This window comes from Prinia subflava, chromosome 8 (assembly GCF_021018805.1).
Source record: "Prinia subflava isolate CZ2003 ecotype Zambia chromosome 8, Cam_Psub_1.2, whole genome shotgun sequence".
Classification (NCBI taxonomy): Eukaryota; Metazoa; Chordata; class Aves; order Passeriformes; family Cisticolidae; genus Prinia; species Prinia subflava.
The window spans coordinates 28,860,554-28,885,462 of NC_086254.1; the positions used below are offsets into that span (position 1 = coordinate 28,860,554).

The window sequence follows — 24,909 nt, forward strand, 5'->3', positions numbered from 1 at the left end:
GAAGAAACGTTTTATTCCAACAAAGACCTGGGGAAAAAACCCTGGGCAGGAGGGGAGCGTACATCCTGTACCTGAGGAGCTTTGGGGTAACAGGGGAAGCTTGGCCTCAGAGGAGTGAGGAAAGGCAGGAATGGTTAGAGCTGCAAGCAGGTATGACGCAGATGTCATGCAAAACAAGACATAATGGCATAGAGATAAAGCTCCACTTTCAACAGCCCCTTTAACCTTCGTGTCTCAGCCTAAAAAAAGGATGGACTCAAAGCACAGAAGGATTTAATACTTGCAGGTGTGGGGGGAGAGATTCACATGAAAACCAGCGCCAGAATTCAGGGTGTAAAAGGGATTTTGTTTGTTCAGCTCTGGTGCTCCTCACCCACAGGTGAGAGAGGCTGGAAAACGTGTTCTGCACAGGATTCTGTGTGCAGAAAGGGCAGGTGGCAGTAGGAACCCCCGCCCAGCACTGATTCTGTGTTGCTCAAGTCTAAGAAATTGTGTCCTTGGTTGTATTAACAACTTCTGCAAAGTCTTCATTTGCATTTTAATGGAACTCTTTCTAGGAAGGTGGTGCTTGGACTCTGTTGCAATATGAAATGAAGAGGTAATTAAAAACATGCTGCAGTGAAAAGGCATTTTGTTTTCATTAATCAGGTTTATTCAGAGACTTTTCAAAATTAAAGGTATTTAGGATACGTGGGAGGAAACAGGGAGGAAAACACACGATGGAACATCCGTTTATTTAAATTACAGATTAAAAAGTGGAAAATACACTTTCTGTGAGGGGACATCCTAGGGATTAAAAGCACCTCATAGAACTGGATTTGAATGAAGAGTAGGCATAAAAGTCAAGCCTAAGATTTCGACAGCTGTACTTGAAAGCCAGAGATGAAGGAAATATATAGGATGTAGGAAAGGAAACCACGGAGGAAATTTTTAAACCTTCGGCACGCAATTCACTAGGCGATTACCGTGATTACACACCTAAGTCAGTTAACTATGCAAACGGCCAACCCCGTTGGTCAGACACGAATTTCCCCAATTTTGGGCACAATCACAGCACGCAGATGTCGATAAAACAGTTTGCAGACGTTTTATCTGCTGGACCAGCTCCTGCTTTCACAATCCAGCGACCGCACAGCAGCGAGAGCGATTCCCCCGCTCACCGCAGCCATCGTGCGATCGCGCCGACTTCCCCCACGCTCCAGACCTATCCTGCCCTGTTAAGCTCCGTCCTTTGAAATATAGGGCAGTTTCTGTCAGATCCTTCAGCGCGACAGTCAAAAGGGCAAAGCCCTGCCCTTTGTTGCAGCGGGAGGTTTTCCATTGCGGAGCTGGCTGTGATCTCCATGCGCTGTGATCTCCCTCCTTCCCCGACCACCGGCCTCGCTCTCTGCCCATTACGGGTCAGGGGGCTCCGAACTGCACTTATTGTACATTGTTTCATTTCAGGGGATTGTGTGAAATACAGATCAGCGCGTACCAGAGGGGGAAAGTGATTTTTCTTTCTCCCTGCAGGGTCCGGAGGAGGCTGCGGCACTGTCCCGCTCCAGCACCCGCCGTCCTCCATCCCGCGGTGGGGCTCAGGGGACGCGCCCCGCTGAGGGCGCACAGCCGCCCCTCCCGGGGCCAGGCGCACCTGCCGGGGGCAGGAGACACCCGGGGAGGCCCAGAGCGGTCCGGAACAGGAGCAGGAGCGGGGTTAGGACCGGGGTTCGGATCGGGATCAGGACCCGGGATCAGGACCCGGAGCGCTCCCGGGGTCCCGCCACCGCCCCCGCCTCAGCGCAGCCTCCGCGCTGTCCCGGCGTGCCCCGCGCGCCGCGCGCCCCCGCCCTCCCTCACTTCCGGTGTCCGGCAGTGGCAGCGCCGCCGGTGGCGCCCCCGCTCCCCCGGCGCAAGAGGAGGGGGCGTGGTAAGGGGGCGTGGCCGACGAATGGGCCGCCGCCCAATCACCGCCCGCCGCTGGGGGAGAGTGGGCGGGGACAGCGCCGGCACGCGCCGCGTGGCCCCGCCCCCCCGCGCCCCCCCCGCCCGCCGCGGGCTCGCGCCCCGCGCGCCCGAGGGAGCGTCGGGAGCGCGCCCGGGCGCCCCCCCCTTCCCCCCCTCCGCCGGGTTCTCCCCCCCACCTCCTCCGCCCTCCGCCCCCCCTTCCCCTTCCCCTCCCCACCCGGGAGGAGAGGCACGGAGTGACCGACGGAGCCACCGCTCCGGCCGCTCCGACACCCCGCTCTCCTCCATGGGGCACAGGTAAGCGCGCCGCCCCCCGCCCCCCGGGGCGAGCGGGGGTCGCCATGGCCGCCCCCCACCCCTCGAGGAGCGGCGAGGAGCCCCCCCCGCTGCTCCCGCACCGCCGCCCCCGGTGTTATCCCCATTATTATCCCCCTTATTATCCCCGTTTTGATCCTTATCCCCGTTTTTATCCCCGTTTTTATCCCCGTTATTCCCCTCCTGCCCGCCCGCCGCGGGGGGAGCGCGGCCGGTCGCGCCCTGCCCGCCGAGGGGGCACGGAGCCTTCTTTGGGACGCGATGTCCTATTTGGTGTGGGTGGATGGCTTAACTTGGTAAGTGCCGGGTTTAACCCCCCTCCCCCGGCCCTCCCCTCCCCTCGCTCCTCCGCCCGCCCCCCCCTCCCCGTAACCTCCAAAAGGGGAATTTTCCAGCTGGTAATTTCTGCTGCGTCAACACCCAGCTCAAGGGAGAGGAGAAGAGACAAGGGGGCATTTTAACAGCAGCTCCACTTGCGGATAGCCAGCCTCAATCCCGGCTCCAGCATTAAAACCCTTTCCGCCCCCTAAAAACCAGCATCCGTGCAAGTTGGACCAAGAGTTTGTCAGGAGTGTGGTTCAAAACTGCTTGGAAAAAGGGATGAGGTAATAATACTGGTGAAGCATGTTGTATTTCTCTCTTTCTGCCTGTCTCTCTTTTTCTTTCTCCCTCTCCTCTCCTCTCTCTCTTTTTTTTTTTTTTTTTTTTTTTTTTTTTTTTTTTTTTTTTTTTAAGCCAGGCCTGTTTTGGGTTATTGTCTCCCCCTAAAGCCAGACATAGATCGCCTGGCCTTGCCTCCATTTTAATTGCAGGCTGAAATGGGGGAAGTGACCCTCTTTTAAAAAAAGAAATACAAAAAACCCCAACAAGCAAACAAACAAAAAAAAACCTTGAAAAAATAATACTGTTCCTTTGGGGGGATATAGGTGATTTTTCATAAGGCTGTAACAAGTGCAAAAGTGGCTGGAAATGTTTTCTGTCATGCTGGGAAACTAGTGAGGTGTCCTCCCCCGTCCCCAGAAAAAAGTGCTGGTAGAATTTGGTGGAGGGGAGAAGGAGAGGTGCTGGGAAAAGCAGGGGTTGTGCTGCTGGATTGCCTTTGTGTCTCTGTAAATAGACATGTCAGTTCCCAAAGTAATACAAGTAGTGTCTGATAACTCAATCCCAGATGACAAATAGAGAATAGAGCAGATTTTCAGGACTGTAATAGTGGGAGGATTTCTCTTTTGAAACGGAGAGGAAAAAAAAAATGTTGGTACCTCCTGAGGAGGTTCTTCCCCGGCGCGTTATTGTGGAGCGGAGCATTCGGATGGAATCCGGAGACATAAACCCATATTTATTTATTTTTACACCTGACCGGGGAAAGATAAACAAAGGAGAGTTTAACAGCTCTTTAATGAATTCCTCATGCTTTTTATTTTGCAGTCCCAATGATTCATTTGGCAAGCCTTACAGGACGGGATTATTATCAGCATTGTTTAAAGCCATGCTAATTAGGAGATGTGTTTAGCAAACAGTGGCGTTGTAGACACCTGTACCAAAGTTCTTGCGTGCATTTTAATTGCATCACTGGTATCATTTTTAGCGTTTAGTCGCTGTCATTGAGATGTAGGTCTCAGTTTGTGGACTCAATCAAGTATTTATTGTGTGTGGGTTCTCTGTATGCACAGATCAGCCCTGCTACTAATGCATTAAATGTATTTTCTCAAAAAAGACGGGGAGTATTTTTACTCTTTTTATTTTCCTGTGGGGATTATAAGAAAAGGCAGTGATACACAAGAAGAGTGAGAAAAAAGGTAATTTTTGAAGAAGAAGCTTTCTGTGACTGGATAGCTCTTTCACTTCAATCAATACCTCACTTTTATGCTTTTATAGCCTCTTTTAATTGGAAATAAAATTTTACTTTCCCCTTCTAAACTCTCTCACTGTTTGTCAAGTTTTATATTTTGAAATCCTTAGTGATGGAAAAAAAATGGGTGGAGTGTATTATTAGTCACAATATTTTCAACATGAGGTGAGGAATTACAGCTTTGAGGTGTTTTTTGGGAACTGACAGGGAACGGGCAGAGGAGCTGCCCCATGGGCTGGAGGGAGGATTCAGGGGGCTCCCAAATTGCTGAACAATATTCCGTGCTTTGGTGCGTTCATGGGATAAGTGTAACTGAAATAGAAAACCAAGCTTTTGGTTTTGATGCAGCGTGTCCAGGAGGGGGAAACTCACTCACAGTGAAACTTCTCTCGCGGTTGTTTTCATAGACTGTGTGTTCGCCTGGGTGGAATTGAGTCAATTTTAGGCTGGTACCAAAAACGGGGCATTCTAGTAACTCTCCCCTTAGGTGTTTATTCCTGGGCTTTAAATGCTGCTCCGTTCTGGAGTGTGTAGGACTGAGCCTTTGAAAACATGACCTGTACCCGGGGTTCTTGGAGACTGGAGAAAATGGGCCACTTTCTCCCCGTGGTCTTTGTTTTCTGGGACAGTTGTACAACAGTGGATATGTTCTTCGCAAGAGGATTTTTTTTTTTAATATCTGGAAGTGCTTAGAGGAAAACCAGTTTAGCAGCTCCCCCCTCCCCAGCAGCACTCTGTCAAAAGGAAAAATGCCTGATGTTTGGAAGATCTGTTAATTACCTGCTTTTCCTCTGGTGATGTGTTATGATGCTGTGAGGTTCAGCATATTCTTTTTGTCTTTGCTATCCACTTGGGTGGATTTTTTTTGTTGGGTTTTTTTTGGTTTTTAGATCCGTGTTTTTGAAGTTTCTAAGCAAAGTTTCCTCTCCTCCCAGCAGCAGCGCAGAGCAGGCTGACACCCAATCCAAACTGTCACTGCCTGCTTTCAGGGCAGAATTATTTCATAAACAGCTCAACCTTTCCCAGGACATTTTTCCCTTTGCGTTGCTGGTTTTACTGGCTGCTCCAGAGCACTCTGTAACGCTTTCCAGACTCCCCCCAAACTGGTAAAAAGCATTCACGGGGGTTTTCCATGCTCCTGTGTGCTTGGTTTAATGGACAAACAGAAGGGCAGGGACAGGGCTTAGTTTAAGTCTTTGAAGAGCTACCTGCAGTTGTAATGGTTATCCCACATGTCCATTATAATTCCAGGAGGCAGCAATCTGTGTCCATTCCTGGCTGTGAACACTACCCTGGAAAATTCTGACACTTTACGCAGAGAGATTAATTCTGTTTTTATATTTCACTCCTGGCTTGCATTGGGCTCGAATATTTTGAAGTGTGGAGCTCACCTGTGTTTTCTGCGTGTGATATTTGAAACTCGAAGTGTGTTAATAGTGAAAGTGAGCGTGCCACAGGTTGTGTGCAGAGAGCAGGGGTCACGTTAGGAGAGAGCTCCAGGAGCGGCCACGGCTGCGAGGCAGAGGCAGGAATTTGTTCTACGGGAAGTCCTGCGATCCTACTCCATCCCTAAAGCATCTCCGTGGGAGTTTTGATGATATTTGGGCAAGCACAGTAACAGTCAGGGCTCCAATGTTAAAATTTGTTGTTTCAAAACGTCGCTTTATTCCCTTCCTGAGGACTTTCTGTATGTTTGTGTTTGCAGCGCCCTTAAATACGTCCTTCAGTAGCTGGGTTTCTCAGTTCCCTCTGGACCTTCAGACCTTTAGGCAGGATAAGAAATAAAAGCCTGTATCACTTCATGCAGGGCTTCTTTCCTTGAGATGCAAGAGGGAAGAATCTCAACTTCCTTAAACAGATCAATAGTTTTCTGCTTTGTGCTGCCTGGGTGTGTTTGGATGCACAAGAGTGTCCAATTTAGAGGGAAAGCTGCTCTTTGGGGCTCAGCTCCCATTCTCCAGCTCTTGATTGAACAGGCTGGTGTGTAACTTCTTGTTACCCATCTCCCCTTCTGTGAAACAGGGGTTTACTCAGCTCTCCTGAACAGTTTCAATTATAATGATGAAAAATTTTATTAGAAGTGCTTATTCTTCATAAAGGCAAACCAGTGTGAAGTCCTGGATGAATTCCCTCCGGGATGTGGTGGAGTCCAGAGGCTCGTGGGTGGGGTTGGCTGTCCCTTACCAAGTCAGCTGTGGTGCAGTTATTTTCTGAATGGTCACTTTAACTTACTTTCACAGCCATGTGTTTAAGAAACATCAGGCTGCTGCTGAGATGTTGGTTTGGAATAGCTTCCAAGAGCTCCAGAGGCAGGGTGAGATCCTTGACAGCCATTCTAATGAGATGGAAATGTGTCCCACTTGGCAGTGGTCAGCTGTGCATAGGTAAGGATGTCCCTGGCACAGGAGGGGAGAGGTGGCTTTGCTGAAATGTGACAGGTAGATGCTGAATTAGAGCAGAAATGCACATTTTTGCCTTGATTTTGGGGATGTGGCTGGCTTTTGTTGCAGTCCAGACAGTGGTGATCTTGTCCTGCTGCTCACTTGACTCGTGTGTGCCCTTGGGAAGGAAAACACCCTGCAAATATTGGAAGTTACTCTGTGTTTGCTTCATAATGACTCTGAGCTGGCATTTTCTGTACTGGAAAGATGCACCAAGGTGTCAAAAAAATATTCTACAAACCCATTTTGAGCTTGTGTGTGGACTAAAATGCACTTAATGAGAATGTCAGTGTGTACCAGTACCTCACCTGCCCAAGAGCCCTACTTAGAAAAGTGAGCTGGGTTTTGTATATTAAGGAATATGTTTATTGAAATACCTCATTAACTTTCCTAATTATTTTCTTGTCATATGTTGAACAAACTGCTTATTCCATCCAAGTGAGTTTGCTTGCTGGTATTTCTCATCCCTTGGAGCAGAGTTCTGCAGAAAGCTGACATTTCAGGGCTTTAGCTTGCTCTCTTAGAGGAAAGGGTTAAACAAAATTTGCGCCTTTTGCACTGATACAGCATCAGAGGAAATACCTTCCTGACTAGTGCTCAGATTGTGCCCTGAAACAGAAGAATCAATGGTCTGTATTGGACATTAGACACTTAAAATATCCAAACCCAACTAATTTAAGTGCCAATAAATGAAGTAGTCAGGGCCCAGTTGCTCTTAACAGTCCTGCTACTATAAGGGTGGAGAATGAGGTGGTGGCTAAATATAAAATGAGCTTTTTGACTTCCTTCTTGTTACCAATGTGTCCTTCTTGGCTTCACTCCACATCTTTTTTTTTTTTTTTTTTTTTTTTTTAATAGTAGTTGATCAAATCTGGATTATGAGATTCATGCTAAAAAGTAAACCAGGATCCCTACCCAAGGCACAGAGGGCTTGTACCATGAATTACATAAACAGAGTTAAGTTGTTCTCAGAGCCCTTCATATGTTATCTTTAGTTTTGCATTGGTTGATTCTTTTACTCTTAGATTATTCATGACTCCTTGTGTGTCTTTTCTGTCTTTTAGAGGATTCTTTTCTTGGTTTTTACCCCGCTTTACTTCTTTTTAAAAATCACCCCATGATTCTTCCTCCTTTGGCTCCTTCCCTTTTTACGTATTGAGTTTGGGAACTTTGGCAAAGATCCCCTAATTAAAAAGCCAGAAACCAATGAGAAAATTTGGGGGAAACCATTCTTCAGGGCAATTCCCCATGTGACAAGTTTACAGTTCTCTAATCCTCTTTTTTTAAAGGTACTTTTAATGTTTTTTGACTAATAGATGCACAAGGGCAGAGGGGTTTTTTTCTTAGATTTCTTCTGTGAGTTTTTAAAGTAAAAGCTTAAGATCTTGTAGGAGATCTTAAGGAGATCTGATGGCACCTGGACAGGTGTCATATGAACCACAGGCATTTGAATTTTTCAGGTTGTTTTTTAATCTGTGCTGCTAGAGTAGCAGATATATCTGTAGCTAAATTCTTGTATTTTTTGATGTCACCTGACTCCTCAAGCCTGGTATCCTGTACCAGTTCTGCCAACTTCTTACTGTGCTCTACAGGATCCATGACATGAGTGGAGTTGGGTCTGTTCTTCTCCTGATGCAACCAGATGAGAGAGAGAACAGAGATCAAAAACAGGGGAATGATTTGAGCAACTGTTACTGTAGCAGGATGGGGAGAGAGGCAGATGGGCAGAGTTGGAGGGGAAATGCAGAGGAAATCCCAAGTGCAGTGGAAATATTAGTGCAAGTGAGCAGCTGGAGCTGGGTGCACACACCTGTGCCCTGTAGTGAAGGTGCATCCTGTGGCATTAGCAACTTGTTACCCTCTGGAATATTCTATTTCAGGCTGCATAGCTTTCACAGGCATGGAAAATAAAGCTTCTGTTAGTTATTTCCATCTTCATTTTTGTGATTGGGTGTTTTTTCAAAGTTTTTTTAACGTTTGCGAGAGAAGCAAATGGTAAAATTTAAAATTTAAAATCTGAGGGTCATGCTGGCTTTTTAGGGCTGTGATTCAGTTGAGCTGGATGGGAATAAAATTCAAATCTCTCACACAACATGGACACACGATTTTTCTGTAACCTTAGGCAAATATTTTGGTTTTGGAGGGGAATCACTGTAACCATGAGGTGAGAGTAATTCCACCCTCATTTGAAGCGTGTGGGTGGCAGAGGTCACAGAAACATTAACTGAAACTTACATGTCAACTGAAACAATGTTGTTAAATTCGTCTTAAATCCTTTTATAAAGTGCTGGGGTTTAGAGTGATGTTTTCAAAACACTTCTGGAAGCATAGACAGGAGTTGTTAACAGTCTTAATACTGGTATGGTAAACTCTTTCTTTACATTAACACAAGGGCTAAATAGTTTTTCCTGCATGATTAATTATAGGAATATATCGGAACGTTTCTTGTTCAAATGGCAAATGGTGTTGTAAATGTGCAGTTATTTTAAACATTGCTTTTAATTGTGTGACACAGAAAGGCTTTGTGCTGAGTCAAAGTTCAAATTTTAATTTTTGCCTCCTGTTCTTTCCATTCCCAAACACAGGACATCTGATGAACCTTCTGGAGCTTCTTACCAGAGACCATTCTCCTCTCTTCATTGAAACATGCACTGTCCAGCTGTAAAACACTGCAAGGTTTATTTTTGCTAACAGGAAACACTTTCAAGTATCGGTAAGTTCTCAGCCTTTAAAGATATTTTTGTCATGTGATACGGGAAAGAGAAAGGGAACCTGGACAGAACATCATTATGAGGGCTGACAGTTCTTCATAAAACTTGACTTAACATTTATAACAGGGGCTCATTTAGAAATCTTGGTCATCTGTAAAGGTTGGAGGAACACCCCTGGCTGTTCTGCTCCTTCCTTGTGGCAGAGGTGCCTCCATCCATCACAGCCACTCAGTTCTCATCTGTTTGATCACAAGAGGGAAACAGGTGCAGAGCTCTAAGCAAAGGAGAAAAAATGCAGGGCTCAACTTTGCCATTTTTACCAGTCTGTTCTGGCTCTTTTTTGTGCTCTGGGACAGCTCTAAGCGAGAGTTTTAACAGTACCAGCCCCAAGTCTAAGTAGAAATACACACACCTTGTTACACTTTGCTAACAAAGTAATTTCTCATGTGTCTGGGTTGGTCTGGCTCCCTCACTTCGCTACTTTTATTTTTTCTTAACTGTCCGAATAACAGGACTAAAAAGAGCTCGCCAAAACAATTGCTATGGAGAAGCAATCAGAAATAGAGAAAGGCAAGACTTGGCAGTCCAGAATAGAAACTGAGAACAAAGTCACTGGTGTTTGCCTCAATTGGGTCATATTTGTTTTCAAGATTTTCAGTTCTGCTGTTTGCCATAAGAATGCTTGGATTTTCCTTATTACTTCATTTGTTTATTAGATATTTTATTTCACCTTCTATAATGCTATTAATTTGTGTTGGAAAAGCTTTCTTAACTTTTATCTTCTGATGTTTTATTTCACAATCTGTTACTGCAGAAGGTCAGTCTTGAAATCACCAATATTGATTTATAGCTTATTTTCATTAAGAGAGCTAATCTGTGTATTGAAGATGTTTGAAATGCAGAGATCAAAAAGGACTTTGGTATGGCTAACAATATAAGGATTTGAATAAAGCAGACTCAGAAGTGTAAGATCGTAAGTTAAATGTTGCCAGTGTGGTGTATATGTTATTCTGAAGAAAATAAAGTATGTTTTATACAAGAAAAATAGGTGTATAAGATGATAGTTTTAGTGGATGTGTCCTCACAGACAAAAGCCTTGGTGTAGTTGAGCTATTCCCACTCCTTGTACCTTGTAAACCATAAACACTCAGGTTTTCTCTGAGCAGCCTGTCTCTAAATGTGTCTTACTATACCTAAATATCTGTGTTTTACACAAAACTTTACAAAACTTGGGATTGTTTGATCTCTTAACCCAGAATGGTGTCAGCCACTAGAAACTGGCAACTAAATATTTCAAGAGCAAATTCTCCTGAGTGTTCCAAATTTCTTCCAGGAGCTGTACTGGTAGCTTTTAAACCTCAGTATTTTATAGGTCAGATAAGGTGAGTCTCTTTAAAGAGTCATTAAAGTGAGAATGTTTTGAAAAGCTCCCAAACAGGAAACCCTGTTGTTCAAGGGTCTGATTGAAGTTTTAGTGGCTAAAATTAGACCTTTTTGTTCCCATACCTTCAAGAAGTAACTCTTGCTTACATTATTACAAAGTGGTAGTGAGGCTTTAATTACTTTCAATGTATTTATGTGCTTGGAGTTGACTTTTTTTCTAATTCATTAAGTCATAAGTAACGATGTCATAAATGTGAGTTTGGAGGGAAAATATTTCAAAACATCTCACTGCTAGTTTATTGCCAATAATTTGTTCTGGTTTTGTTTTTTTTATATAGTTCTGTCTCTCTCCTACAGGGGTTCACACCAGTGCTGTTGGAAGGTCACAAACAGGGCACCTGTGCTGCCCTGGGGCTGTTGATGTCCTCAGCTGTTGTAGGAGAAACACTAGACCTGGAACCCAGTTTGTTACTGGTGAGTAATTGTCTTGGATTTTATTTGTTTGTTTATTCAATATTGCAGTTTACGTGTTTTCTTTAACAAAATCAGCGACAATCCCTTGTTACTTTTAAGAACAATATAGCAAAATATGCATATCTGGTCTTTTCGTTTTTCCCCATAAAATTTTTAACTTTACAGTTTTAAATTCTGAATTCTAATTACCCTCCTCCCAAAATGTGGAGGACAGCAGTTTTCACTCACCTCTTGTTTTCAGTCCTGGTTTTCTCTTGAAATTCTTCATGTGCTGTCAGAGCTAATGAAGGTTAATAAATGGATTTTTTAATGAAATCCTGTGTTTTGATTGCACTTTTATGCTGTCCAGCTCCTGCACATTGGCTGACCCATAACTTCAGGTGGATGGTTTGACAAGTCAAAGGCAACAGCCAAATCTCCAGTCTAAAGTTTTGGAGTAGAGTGAAACATTTAATGGTGACTCCCTGCTGTTGTAAGTTGTGCTGTTGGAGTTAGATTTTGCTCGTGGCTCTTGTTTGGACTGTGGAAACACAGCTGTAATGGTATGGTGGAATGCTGGAAGTGTGTAGTGTTCTACTCTGCTGTTTGAGCTTTACTTGTGCACTTTCTGCATTGTATCTGCCACAGATTCTAAACAGAGATGATGTTTTTATGCTGTCTATGGTGGGGCAACTTTGGCTTGAAGTTGGAGATATTTCAGTGACTCCAGATCAGACCAGTGTTAATAAATTTATGTAGGAACTTGGAGTTCTTTTTGCCCTGCAATCACTGACAATTCGGTGGGCCTATCAAATTTGGTAATGAAAATGGAATTAGTATTTTTCTTTAAGTTTACTGAAAATCATGTGCCTCCCAAATGCCTGCCCTCTTTGTATGTCTGTAGTTCTTCTCAAAATGAATGATGAAATTTTGATTTTCTTCCTGTGAGTCCCAGCCCATGAGGCTGAATGTGCATTATTTTGGGCTGCAATTAAACGTTCCCATCCCTGGTCATCAGGGAGAAGTGGTACACGTTGTTTGCATGAAACCCTGAGCTCTGAGTAACCCCTCTGGCTCCAGGGTCTGGTTTGGTCTGTTTGCAAACATCTGCCTCTTCTCCTGGAATTCAGAGTTGTGGTTGGAATGACCAACTTCAAGCAAGGGATGATTGGCTCGAGAAGCAGAATAGGGTAAAGGAGTTTCTTTTTTGGCAACTGTTCATGTTTGTAAGATGTTACTTACATCTATTTTGGACAAAGTTGATCATATGAATATAATTTGGTGTTATATAGTATCAAGAAATTAAAACTCTTTCAGAATTGGGTGCTGCTGTTCCTCAAACTCGGTTGTGAGAAAACATTGCACTCGTGGAGATTTGTGCATTTAAAGCTCCTGAGCAGTGTCTTTGCTGAGAGTTACCATCCATGAACACCCTGAATCTTCTTTTTCCCTCCTGTACTGTCCTTTTCAGTTCCTAAGGGGTTTTATTCTCCATTCTTTTCAGCACAGGGCTGATGGAGAGTAGGAATCCTGTGCATTTCTGTTGTCTTTACTGGATAATAGTGAAACTTGCATGCACAGTGCCTTGTTGTGCAAGGAAGCATTTCAAGCCCAATCTCACCTTACAGAGCTCCTTTGCAGAGGAATTTAAAAAATGTTGGAATGTCTTGGGAGTGGAAACATGGACAGGACACAGGGGAAGCAGAGAAGTGGGGTGTGTTTGTTGGGTTTTTGTGTATTATAGCATTGGAGTGGATTGGAGTTCTTCCTTAGTCTGTTTTTACTTTTCTCTGAAGGGAGAGGGGGGAGGAAACAACACATTTTTGGTTAAATTCCAGTTGGCATGTTTTCTCTAGGGAACAGAGTGGTGGAGGAGTGCACTAGTGAGCATTTTTGGTGCTCTTTAACTTTGGTCCTTGGTATTAAGTGTACAAACATGCTGAGAAAATTGATACAAAGTGCCATGTAGTTTAAATCTTCAATTAATTTACTTTCTCACAAAAGAAAAAGTAAACAACCAACCAAACAAATCCTGACAACAGCAACCCCCTCTCCCACAACAACAACAAAAAAACCCTCCAGGCCTTTTTTTTTCCCCCTTGTTTTCTTTCTGAGGGAAGGAAGTTTATTTTTGTCCCCACTATTTCCCAGGGGACCGCTCTGTAGAGGATTTTGTGTGCAATTCATTTCTCATTCTGCGTCATTTTGTCAAAATTTAAGTAATGCACTGAGATTTAGGTGCAACAAATTTGTGCCCCCTAATTTTAGTGATGTTAAGATTTTAGTTAGGAGACTCATTGCTGGGGTGTATACTGAGAAATTTGACAATAAATAAATATTTACTCTTCTTAAAACCTTTCCAATGGGAAGTGAAGTGTGATTTAGACTCTTACTGTGCCATCAGGTGCTATTTTCATGTTTAAATAACTGTACTGACAGTGCAAAATAAACCACTTCCATAGGTTCACTCTAGCTAGGGTTAAAGATTATATAAATTATTAGTGTTTACTTCAGGACCATGTTTTTTCTGATATGAGAAATAAAAGCAGGCCTGTATCTTGACTGAATTTTGCATGAAAGTGACTCTTAAATCTGCTCACTTTGTGTTCTTTTTGCTGTTACGTGCAATGGTTTGGTTTGTGACCTTTTTTTTTAGTTCTTTTTGGAGAAGTAATAGACTTGAATTACTGTCCTGCCTGTGAACTTATGAACTTCTTATGAAGAAAGCCTGATCTGCTACAATTTTATTTTGTGGAAAATCTTCAGATGAACGTTCCTGGTTTGTTGTCTTCCTGGAAAGCTGTGTTGTGGCCATGTGGCCTAAAGAATTCTGGTAGATGCTCCACTTTTAAAGCCTTCATGTACTAAAAAGACCTGAGATAAACCAAAAAAAAACCTAATTGATCTTCAAGGTCTGTTTCTAAGAAATCTCCACAGTTTATTCCATCTTCACTGTGCTTCTACAGAAGTTTGAAGGATATGGCTTTGCTGAAGAAATCTTTCCACAGCATTTTTAAGTGAAAATAAATATCCTTCCCAGGGAAAGGGAAAAAAAAAAAAAAAAGGAAAAACAAACCATCAACAAGCCACAAAACAGCATGTGAAAGTGGAACACAAGAGCATAGGGTTTTAAAGCTTCCTGAATTTTTAACTACTAGCAAATTGCCTTAAATTTAACATGGATTAATTCCCTAGTGATCCTTGACATTAAACGGATGTTCTGGTTTGACATGGGTAGACAGAAAACTAATTAATTCCTCTGAATTTGAGGCGTATTTAATTTTCTCCCCCAAAGACCTCTTGTTTAAAAGGTACAATGCTGTGACAGATGTTGGACATGTGTGAGGGAGCAGACCTTGTGACAGAGGAAGATCAAGACATCCACAGTAATAATTCCTGATTTGGAAGCTGTTACATTTTATTGATTACATTGAAGTCAGGAGTATCCACCTCACTGCTTGCTTGAAAGTGCTGTAATGTGCCACCTCAGTGGCCAGTAAGGAGTCTTGCATAGATTTTTGTGTCTTTGTGTTTAATAAAAATTTTCTGATCTTTTCTCTGACCTTATCTTCTATTTCCTAAAGAGATGAGCAAGAGATCCATCCATCCATCCATCCATCTCAATGTCTGAACCTCAAACTCCTCCAGTCTAAACCAAAAGTAGCAAGAGACATATTTTAAATTCTGTATTTCTGCCACAGGCAGCTTAAAAAAGGACAAGATCTGAAGTGGACTGCTATCAGTGAGGGGAGACCTGATCCAATGAAATAAACTGAATAAATGTATGAGATAGCAAAGAAATAAAATCTCAAGGAATTGATGTAATTTCCAGTTGAAGAATATTTCCAGTTGAAGAGGGAAAGATGTTGGGCCATAAATTTACAAAAGCAAGTGGAGACATTTACAAATACTGTGATGTTAATCTGTATGAAATTGAGGAAGAGAAAATTATCCTTGCAGGAGATTTCCTGCCCCTCCTCCCCATGGTTCCAGGGAATTGGTGTCTTGGAATCTGGATTTTAATATCCATGAAGGAACAGTGAAAGGAAATGCCATATCCAAAACATTCTGACCCTTTCCTCATTGTGGGCTCTGAGGTTTTGTTCCATCTTTCCCTGAATTGTGTGGATATGGCAGCTGTTGGAGACACGACTGGTGATGGACAACTCACTTTATCTAGTGTGGCAATTCATATTTCCTGGGGGGACTAAGCTGACTCTTCAACTGCTAAAAGTAGATGCAATAGTGGTTTCTGGAATAAAGACAAAACTGAACTGTCACTCTGCCTTAAGAGGAGGTTCTTTCCAACGTGGAGATGTTGGGAAGTGCTGGCAGCCACCTCCAGAGCCTGGATTAGAGAGATGCTGTTCTGGCTGGTGCCATCATAAACTTTTCAGGCCAAACACCTGAAAATTAATTTATTTTTCTTTCCGTACTCTCTGACTCTGATTCTTGGTTTGATTTTCATTGATTTATTTTGTTTATTTGAGACAGAGGTGGTGTCTGGGTGAGGATTTTGTTTGAGGTCTCTGGGCAGATTTCTGTGGTAAATAGGTGTGTGCAGCTGCACTGGTATTGACCTCTTCCAGTTCAATTTAAAAAAAAAGACTGGCTTCTCTGTGCATTCTGTGCTTAAAGCACAGAAAAGCTGCACAGCTTTGAGGTGGATGAACACAGTTCAGCCTGTTTGTGTTGCAGGAAGATGCTCCTTCCTCTCTTGGGGGAAGCAAACATTTCTCAATGATCAGGGACCAACTGGCCTTGAAAATTAGGATTTCTGGGGCTGCAGAGGGGCAGCTCCATCCTTGCAGAACTGGAGGAGCTCAAAGCAGTCTTGCATAACTTGAACTTCTGAATCACCCGTGGCTCTCTAGGAGAAGGTCCCACCTCATGGACGTTCTGTGGGCTGGGAGGTGCTTTTCTAACCCACAGTGTTGACTCAACTGCAGCTATTTTGCTCCTGCTGATGGTAATAATAGCACAGGGAAGGGGAAGGGGGCAGGGTACTTGTGGATCTGTGTTCCACAGCCCAGGAAATGCACTTGAACTTGCCAAGGAAACTTCCTGAATCACGGCCGTGCTGCCCACTGCTGCGAGCCAGTTTGAGCAGATGGGGCTGAATTTGTGTGTGAACTCCATGGATGTGAGAAAGGTGCTCCAGGCTGGAACAGCCTCCTTAATGCCAGTGCTAGCATTGAGCCATGTGTGCTTCAAGGCTGTACGACCTCAGAGGTTTTGTTTTTATAGCCTAAATCCAGGCTTCTGATGAGTGTGCCTGCACATAATAACATGTGGAACTAGGTCCAATTTCACAGTTGTGTGTTGACATGTGGACCCTCATATCAATTCTACAGTTGGGACTTTTTATATTGGAACAAATTTTAGGCTTCAGAGAGAAAGGAGTAAGATATCCTTTACCTTGATGCTCTTAATTAGTTGGACCATTAAACCACTGTTCCATGGTAGATAAATCTTGATAGTAAGTTTTCCAAAAAAAGTGGTATAAGCTGGAAAAAATGGCAGAATTGAATGCCAAAGGATTTGTAAAGCTGTGGCATCAAAGGCAAATATGGAGTTGCAAAGATAGTAACTGGAAAAAATTCAATCTGAAAATCCTTGCACTGCTGATTACTGTCAACATTTAGGACCTGATTTTTTGTTTTGGAGTGTAAGAGGAGGATAATCTGGAGCATAACTTAGAAGGTACCTTGCTGCTGGCACCAACTAACCTTTTATTTTGGATAATACTGCCAAATTTTATGCAAGATGATCAAAAGGCCTGTGAGTTTTTCTCAGCTTTATGTTGGTCATATGGATCCTTTCCTTAGGTAATTATGAGAATTTGTCAACTCAGTATCTGAGGGTGGCTGCAGGGTAAACTTGGAGATGTAAAGCAAGGAAATAACATGTTTATTGCAAAGTATTGCTTGTAAGTAGTTGAGCTTCAAATAACATTAATTTCATAGCCATGATCTATTGCCAGTTTAATTTGGGTGGGGACTTAAAACTTTGTGATCTGTCATCTTGGATTTGCTTGTTGCTCTTCTGATTTTTAAACCATGTTTATAGCCCCTCCATGGCAGTATAACAAGGAAAATGCTGGGTTCAATTGGCTCTTGCTGTCTGAGGATTTCAGCTCTTCTGTGTGCTATACACGATGCTTGTTCACTCAAGGAAAATGTGTTACAGTGTGCTGCTCAGTTTGTGGGCATCTGAGCATGGTTTCAAGTGCAGTATCTTTTTCAAAACCAAACTTCAGCAAATTCACAGTAAAAACTGACAGCTGTTGTTCTCTGCTTACTTCAGATGGGTTTTCTTACAAGTCTGTAGTAATTGAAAGAAACATTTCTCTGGGATGTTATGAGCCACTGGAGGATTGGCTTCAAATCTAGTCCTTTTTTTAATGTAAATTATTTGATGCCTGGTTAAAGTAAGGTGCATTTTGTAATGGATGTGGAGGCATTGCAGGCAGTAGCTGCATTTGTGGCACTCTTCCCAGATGAACCTGTTGCTTCTTTTGGTACAACCTGGCGTTTGTCTCAGTTCTGTCTTGGATTTTGTAATCCTGTCATTTCCTTCCCCCTGCAGGACTTGTGGAAGAGGAAACATAAAGATCTCCAAATGAATAACCGAAAGGAAGATATGGAAATTGCTTCCCACTACCGTCACCTGCTGCGGGAGCTGAACGAGCAGAGGCAGCACGGGATCCTCTGCGACGTCTGCATCATCGTGGAGGGCAAGATCTTCAAGGCTCACAAAAACGTCCTCCTGGGGAGCAGCCGCTACTTCAAAACCCTCTACTGCCAGGTCCAGAAAACCTCTGACCAGGCCACTGTCACCCACCTGGACATTGTCACCGCGCAGGGCTTTAAGGCAATCATTGACTTCATGTATTCGGCACACCTGGCGCTGACCAGCAGGAACGTCATCGAGGTGATGTCGGCCGCCAGCTACCTGCAGATGACAGACATCGTGCAGGCCTGCCACAACTTCATCAAAGCAGCTCTGGACATAAGCATCAAGTCTGATGCCTCGGAGGACCTGGTTGATTATGAGCTGGGAGCCCCTTCCAGCAGCAGCACGGACGCTCTGATTTCGGCGGTGGTGGCTGGCAGGAGTATATCCCCCTGGTTAGCTCGGAGAACAAGCCCGGCAAACTCCTCTGGGGACTCAGCCATTGCCAGCTGCCACGAGGGAGGGAGCAGTTATGGAAAAGAGGATCAAGAACCAAAACCAGACAGCCACGAAGACATTTCATCCCAGTCTCTCTGGGCTAGTGACATGGGCTATGGGTCTTTGCGTATCAAAGAGGAGCAGGTGTCACCGTCCCATTACGGAGGGGGTGAGCTGCATTCTGCCAAGGATAGTGCAATACAGAGTGGGTTCTCAGAGCAAGGAGTGGGGGATGGCTGGCAGCCCACGGGCCGCAGGAAGAACAGGAAAAACAAAGAAACTGTGAGACATATCACGCAGCAAGTGGAGGATGACAGCAGGGCAAATTCTCCTGTGCTGCCCCTTTTACCTGCCTCAGGATGGCCGTACAGCAGTCGAGACCCAAGTAAGTAATTCTTCTGGTTTTTGGGGATGAAACTGAAAACATTGAGTTAATTAGATCTGTTTAAGGGATGATCTTATTGGCCTCTGAAATAGGAGCTTGCCAGAAACACAAAAATGTAGAAACTTGTGTTGCCAGCAGTTCAGAAGCACCAAGCACTGTGTGGTTCAGTCAGAAGCCTCAATGAAGACTGACTGTCCTGTAAAAGTGGTGGTCTTGTTTTGGCTTTGGACAACATAAATCACCCCAAAACCACCAATCTAACTGTTGGAATTAACAAGAGGAAAGGTTAAAGGAATTTATTTTAGCAGGTGTGGACACTGATGTCAAGGTTGAAGAATTTTCCTTGCACTTTACATTGATGATGTAATTACACCACACACAGAGGTGTAATTTAGTCTTACCGATACCATCTTCAGAATTTCCTGATATTCAGGTGTCACTTTCTCTTGGGTAAGAAAACCACCATAGCTTCATGATGTTAATGGCAGGATAAGTGTTTAGGAACTCTCAAGAACAACATCTTTTTCTGAGGCATCACTATGGCTTTAAGTGTATTTTGATGTGTGATTACTTGTGGTCTGAGATGAGTGGCTGCGTTTAAAGTGTGTAGCCAGCAAGAAAATCGTTTTCTTGACTTCCTTTGAATCTTCAGGAGCTATTTTTTTGTCTCCAGATAACTGTCCTGTTTGATTCATTAATCAGTGGTGATAAATAGATTCAGGAATGCTTCTGAACTAGGAGTTTGGTGGTTTTTTCTAAGGACTTAGGGGAGTGTGTTAGTAAACTCACTCAAGCTGACTTCAAGAACTTAGTCTGTGCTGTGACTTAGCCTGTGTTTAATCACATACTAGAATCAAAGTCAGCCAGGAGAAGGGTGTGTGAGATTATAGACTTTTATGTTGCCAAATTTGGATGAAAAAAACAATATAAAGAGTACTGAAAGTCTTAAAAGTCTTTATGGGCTGAAAAAGGAGGTTGAAGTTGCTCACATAGTGCAGTTTAAATGTGCTGTTCATTGAGCAGTAACTCTGCAAATGTCTTGAGATTTATTATGTTTTATGGTTATCTGCTACAGCAAGATAATTGCATGTAATTATTCTAATTAGCTGATGATAAAATCTAAACAACTTCAGTTAGAAGAAAAAATGAGAGATAATTTAAGGTAACAGTGATTTATGAAGAATCTCATTTTTGCTATGCATGTATTTTATCCTCGTTTTGACTGAAGACTCAGCATGGATTGCTTGGTCTCTGTTCTCATGCAACTATTTTTCATTTTCCTTGGCTTCCCATAAAAACAGCTCGATCAATTGTACTGTCTGAGGGATGTGGGTTTGGACAGGTACCTGGAGTGAACCAGACATGTTGGAGTGGCTGCAGAAACAGAGCTGCAGCTCTGCTCCCCTTGGAAAGCTGGGTGCAGATTGAGTGTCTTGACAGAAAATAGTGCAGAACAGAAGAGACTGTATTACTGGAAGCTGAATGAAACTTAGATTATTTAATTCCTAATTGTTAAGGAATTAAATTGCAGTGGCTGTTTGCAGATGAGAGGATGGCTTGGGGGGTTGACTCAGCACAGTGCTGAGACAGCACGTCAGCAGGCACATCAAATTATTTGTTCCAAATCTTGCCTTAAATGCAGTTTCCAATAAAGGAGGTGGTTTCAGTGGTGGGAAGAGGGCAGCTGAATGGTGGTGGCTGGGGGAAGAGTTTCAACATTCCAATAATGCTGGTAAAAGAAAAGGAAAAAATTAATGGTAAGACTTCTTGCTGTTCAAAATGAGCAGGCTGGGAGGCTGCCTGTGCTGGCAGTGGCAGCTGGCAGAGAGCAGTGTGTCCATGAGGAACAAGGGGTGTGTGGAGACTGAGCTGCTCCTGGCTTCCCCATATTGTCCATCTGCAGAGGTGAATGCAGGTAAAATTCTCATTTCTGCCCTGCTGCACAGGGAGGTTCCTCTGCATTGTGGGGCCTGAAATTGTGGAATGGGCACATGTGGGCTTAACAGCAGGGATTGTCTCTGCCAGCCCTTTGTGTGCTGTAGGTCAAGTTGTGGTGTCTTTGGGGCTCTTTTCAGTATGGTTTCAAAGGATTTGAGATCCATACACGTCCAGTTTTGGTTAACCTTGGACACCTTGTCCACAGGCAGCCTCTAGTGTGGTAAACCTGTGGTTTGGGGGAAATCAAATGGGCACTCAGGTGAGGCTGCTGCTCTTTCCCTGTGAAGTAAAAGCAACCCTGCTACCCCAACAACACCCCTGTCTGGGACCCTGCAAGCAGTAGGATCTTCTGTTCTTGCATGGATATTTCCCATATCTAGCAGATGGGAGATATTTTCTTGCAAACTTCATATCCTGAGCTTGGGTTGTGCTTAGGCTGGATTTTGGTACCCCAGGTTTTTCCCTCTCCTGTTAGAATTCAGCAGTGCTCTAGGGGTGTTGCAGACTTGACTCCTAAGTGTGAAGAATAATTGATTTTTCTTGTGTGCAAATGGGTAATGACACAGTGCAGACACTTGTAACAGGTGTTTGGGTTGTGTTTAAATTTCAGCTTGAGGTTGTCTTTGATTTAGTCATGTCAGGATTCATTTTTTAAAACAGACTTCATAGTCTAGGGCTCCCTTTTACCTCATTTATTTAGAAGTGTCCCTATCAGCAATGTTCACAGCTAAGATGGGAAGCTACTCACTTACTGAGGAAATGGGTGTTGAATGTTCTTTCAGAAATAACTGAGAGGAAAGAAAGTTACCTAGAACTCTTTGTTCTTTGAGGCTAGTTCACTTTTCTGATCTAATCAGTTATTTTAAGATGCTGCTTGCTAAGGCTGAAAGCTCTTGTTGGGTTCACTGGGGTGGTTTACAAATGCCTCTCAACTGCTGGACTAACACAAACATTGCATTCTGGAAATGCAAAAGCTGATTTAGGAGAATACTTCTTCAAAGCTCAGTCTTCCTCCTGAAATTGTGCAAGTTACTCTTTTGGTCCTTGTTGCAAACAGCAGTGCATTTCAGCAGGATTTTGGAAGGGGAATCTTGCAAGTAACCATTGCATCACCCTTTAAATTCAGTGATTATTTGGTGCAGGATATTCACAGGTGAAAAATATGCTTCCTACTCCTCTGTTATATAGAGGATTATTTAATTCCCGCTATATTACAAAGAAGCACATTGCAGTCACTGAAACTTTCCTTTTGAAACAACTCAGCTCATTCATACTCAGCAGTGGTGCTGCTTTCAGTGGGAAAAACATTCTTATCAGTACAGGCAGGTGTATTAAAGTGTCCCAAATATTTAAGTAGACTATTTAAATACAAATCAATGATATCTCAAAAAAGACACAGATTTTATTTAAATTGAAAGGGTAAGAACATTCTTTGTGAATCCGTTGATTTCCCATATGCTGGTGAGGTGCTGTTGAGAGTCTTTGAATCTGACAACAGTGGAGATTAAAATAAAAAGGAGTGTCTGGAGTAATCTTATTAATGGTAATCTAACATAATGGGAATAGCAAGAGATTGTTAATGTCTGCCATGAAGATTGTCTTTTTCATCCAAGAAAGAATGATCAAATAGGATTTGCAGAAGAATGCAAATGAAAAACTGAGGTGCTGGATTGGGACTGTGATTCAGCTCTCAGTTTCTCAAGGTGGTGTCAGTCAAGCACAAAGCTTGATGAGCACCATCTTTTCATGCTAGGCTCTATTTATTAATTTGGACTGTCTGTTTAGCATCAGACATATTAGGTTTTGTCTTTCTCATCCTGTTTGGGTTGTTCAGGATGTCAGTCTGTCATTCCTTGTAGGAAACATTCATATATATGTTTTCCTCACCAAGACACATTAACTTGAAGCAGCAGTTCTCCAAAGTAAACTGAAGGATGGGCTTTTATAAATAATAATTTTCTTCATAATTGAGCCAAGAAGAATTTCCTCCATGGACTTGCCAAAAGAACAGGTCTGCCTTTTATTTTATCCCTTTTTCTTGAATTTTGTAGGTTTTCTAAAGAAACATGTTGCTCTTTGTCAGTCTTAGTATTAAAGATCCTTATGAAATTCAGAGGTAGTCTTGTGCCTTGAATATCTTTATTTGCCTTAGGTTCCTGTTCCTTTTAACCTTGCTGGATAAAAGTTCCACAGGATTACACATCCTGAGTTTGTGGACCAGGATCAGGTGGTGTTTGGAAGGCTCTTGCCAAAAAGAATGGGTATCTTCACTTTTAAACCAGCAAAGTGTTGCTGGCTTTGCCTCTTCATGTAATGGAAAACTACCACTTGAAGGGTGTCTTTTTGAAGTATTTATTGACAGCTTTATTAATGTGTTAGTTCAAGGATGGTAGTTATGATTCAGGAATTTATTTCCAAAGAAATACTCCCACACATCTTCTGAGTGTTTGCACCCAGAAGCTGCAAGTGAATTTCTGTGTGCCAATTGACTGTGAAATGAAGCTAATTATTTTAAAAACAGAGCAGCCCTTTCTAAAGGCTCTGCAGTTTGGGAACTCTCTTCTTTCCTTTAATTCGTGTAGCAGAATTGCTGTGTTCTGTTAAGAAGAGCTTCAGGACTTGAGTAAGCCCAGACTAGTGACCTCCATGGGAAGGACAGGCAGGACTTCACTGTATCCTTCTGACTTTGCAGAGCTCACAGTTCCTTTAACATTTTCCCCATCAAAATCTTTAATTATGCCCAAGTTTGCTCCCTCCTGGTGGGGAGATGTTGAAGTTACTCGTTTCCCAATGCCACTCGTGTGGCTGCTGCAGGGAGCTGTGCTCCCCAGGAAGCCTGAGGACAGCTGGTGTCCTCAACATTTCCCATCCCTTTTTCTGTCTCGGTTTCCAGAGAGCAAATTATGATTACAGGAGCTGTTGGGGAGCACAGATGCTGAACAGTTGGATCACATAGGGAGCTTCCATTGCAAAAGGCTTCAGAGGCAGGCAAGGAAGAGCTCGTTCCAGATGAACTCAACAAAGTTTCTGCGGGTGAGGTCTCTGGACCTGAGTGCAGGCAGGTGAATGTGTGGATTACCTTATTACAGGATGATTTTATTCTTGAAACAAAGGTGTTTTTTCTCAGCAAGCTACTGGACTTTCTGTAACTCTGTCCCTTTGTCAGTGTAAATCTTCAGATCTGCCCTTGATTCATATTTTCAAGCAATTATTAAATAAGTAATTCCCCTGAAAATTCCCCTGTTTCCGTTGTGGTATTTGGCAGGCATATTGGTCCAACTGGAGGAATCCAGATTTTGCAAAATGAGAAAAGGGGGGGAAAGATGAGTGTGGTGTTGTTACTCAGGATTCAAGTACTTAAAGAACTCTTAAAGATTTTTGCTGTGCTCTACAAGACAAAAATGAATCCATTGAAGGAGTTGCTAAGAGAAATTTTGGAAGTGGGCAGTGTTGAAATAATCCAGCCAGAGAAGTCACTGGGACAGAATACAGTCTGTTATTCTTCCTTTAAAAGGAATTTGATTTGAAGAGAGAGAGTCTCCAATCCACCTGCCATGGTCTGAGTCCTGGTTGCAATGGGAAAACTTCAGGTGTTTAATGGTTTGTTACAGCTATGACTGTAAACTGGGCTGGCTAAGATTTCAGTTGTCAGATGAATGCCTGATGTCCTAAAAACCAACACAGGCTCAAATTTTAATGTTTTCCTACTTTTAGTTTGTTACTTAGACTTTTTTTATGCCTCATTTTGGAATGATCATTTTTTAAGCAGGATAGATATTTTGGATTAAGTCAGCTTATTGAAAAGGTGTTGGAGTATTTTTGAGAGTAGGTAATGGTAAACTACAACTTGCCTGTCACTTGGAAAATTAAGTTAATTTCTGCATTTTTCCACCTGCTTTTACAGCCATGACGTTGCAGTTATGGTGCAAGGTGTTAAAATCTTTGCTGCAATTGAGGAGGTTTTGCTGGGGAGATATTTTATACCCTGGTGGCCAGTGATGCAGCCAGGCATGGAGGGGTTACAGCTCAGTGCTCTTATGCCACCCCCTGAATTCTTTCTTAGCCCGAAATCGGCTTAGCCTGCATTCCTTGGGCTTAGGAGCTGCCCAGGTTTCTGGACCCTCTCTGAAACTCTTGGTGTGCCTGAAGCACCAATGCACTGCATGGAGCTGGCTGAGAGTTACCTCAAAATGCAAAATTAAAGGAAAAAAACCCGACCCTGAATACTACTGATCTGTGTCCGTATCGAGAATTTTGCAAAAGATGCTCAGTGAACAATTCAGGTTCTCCTTATCACCACAGCTACAGGCTAAT

The 24,909-nt window shown here is 43.1% G+C and overlaps 1 protein-coding gene across 8 annotated transcripts in view; it reads left to right on the forward strand.

Moving 5' to 3' along the window:
- The first annotated feature begins 2,136 nt into the window (after nucleotides 1-2,136).
- Nucleotides 2,137-24,909, forward strand: part of ZBTB46 (zinc finger and BTB domain containing 46) — a 49,229-nt gene continuing 26,456 nt past the window's right edge. Inside the window, exons 1-5 of one of the 8 annotated variants that reach the window (XM_063404363.1) lie at nucleotides 2,137-2,244; nucleotides 2,687-2,867; nucleotides 9,138-9,265; nucleotides 11,004-11,120; nucleotides 17,688-18,657. In XM_063404363.1, coding sequence (XP_063260433.1) covers nucleotides 11,067-11,120; nucleotides 17,688-18,657 — 1,024 coding nt within the window. In that variant the 5' untranslated portion in view covers nucleotides 2,137-2,244; nucleotides 2,687-2,867; nucleotides 9,138-9,265; nucleotides 11,004-11,066. Of the gene's footprint in view, nucleotides 2,245-2,323; nucleotides 2,559-2,657; nucleotides 2,868-9,137; nucleotides 9,266-10,984; nucleotides 11,121-17,687; nucleotides 18,658-24,909 lie in introns of those variants that run through there. The other 7 variants (XM_063404367.1, XM_063404362.1, XM_063404364.1 and 4 more) reach the window with 7 other exon arrangements.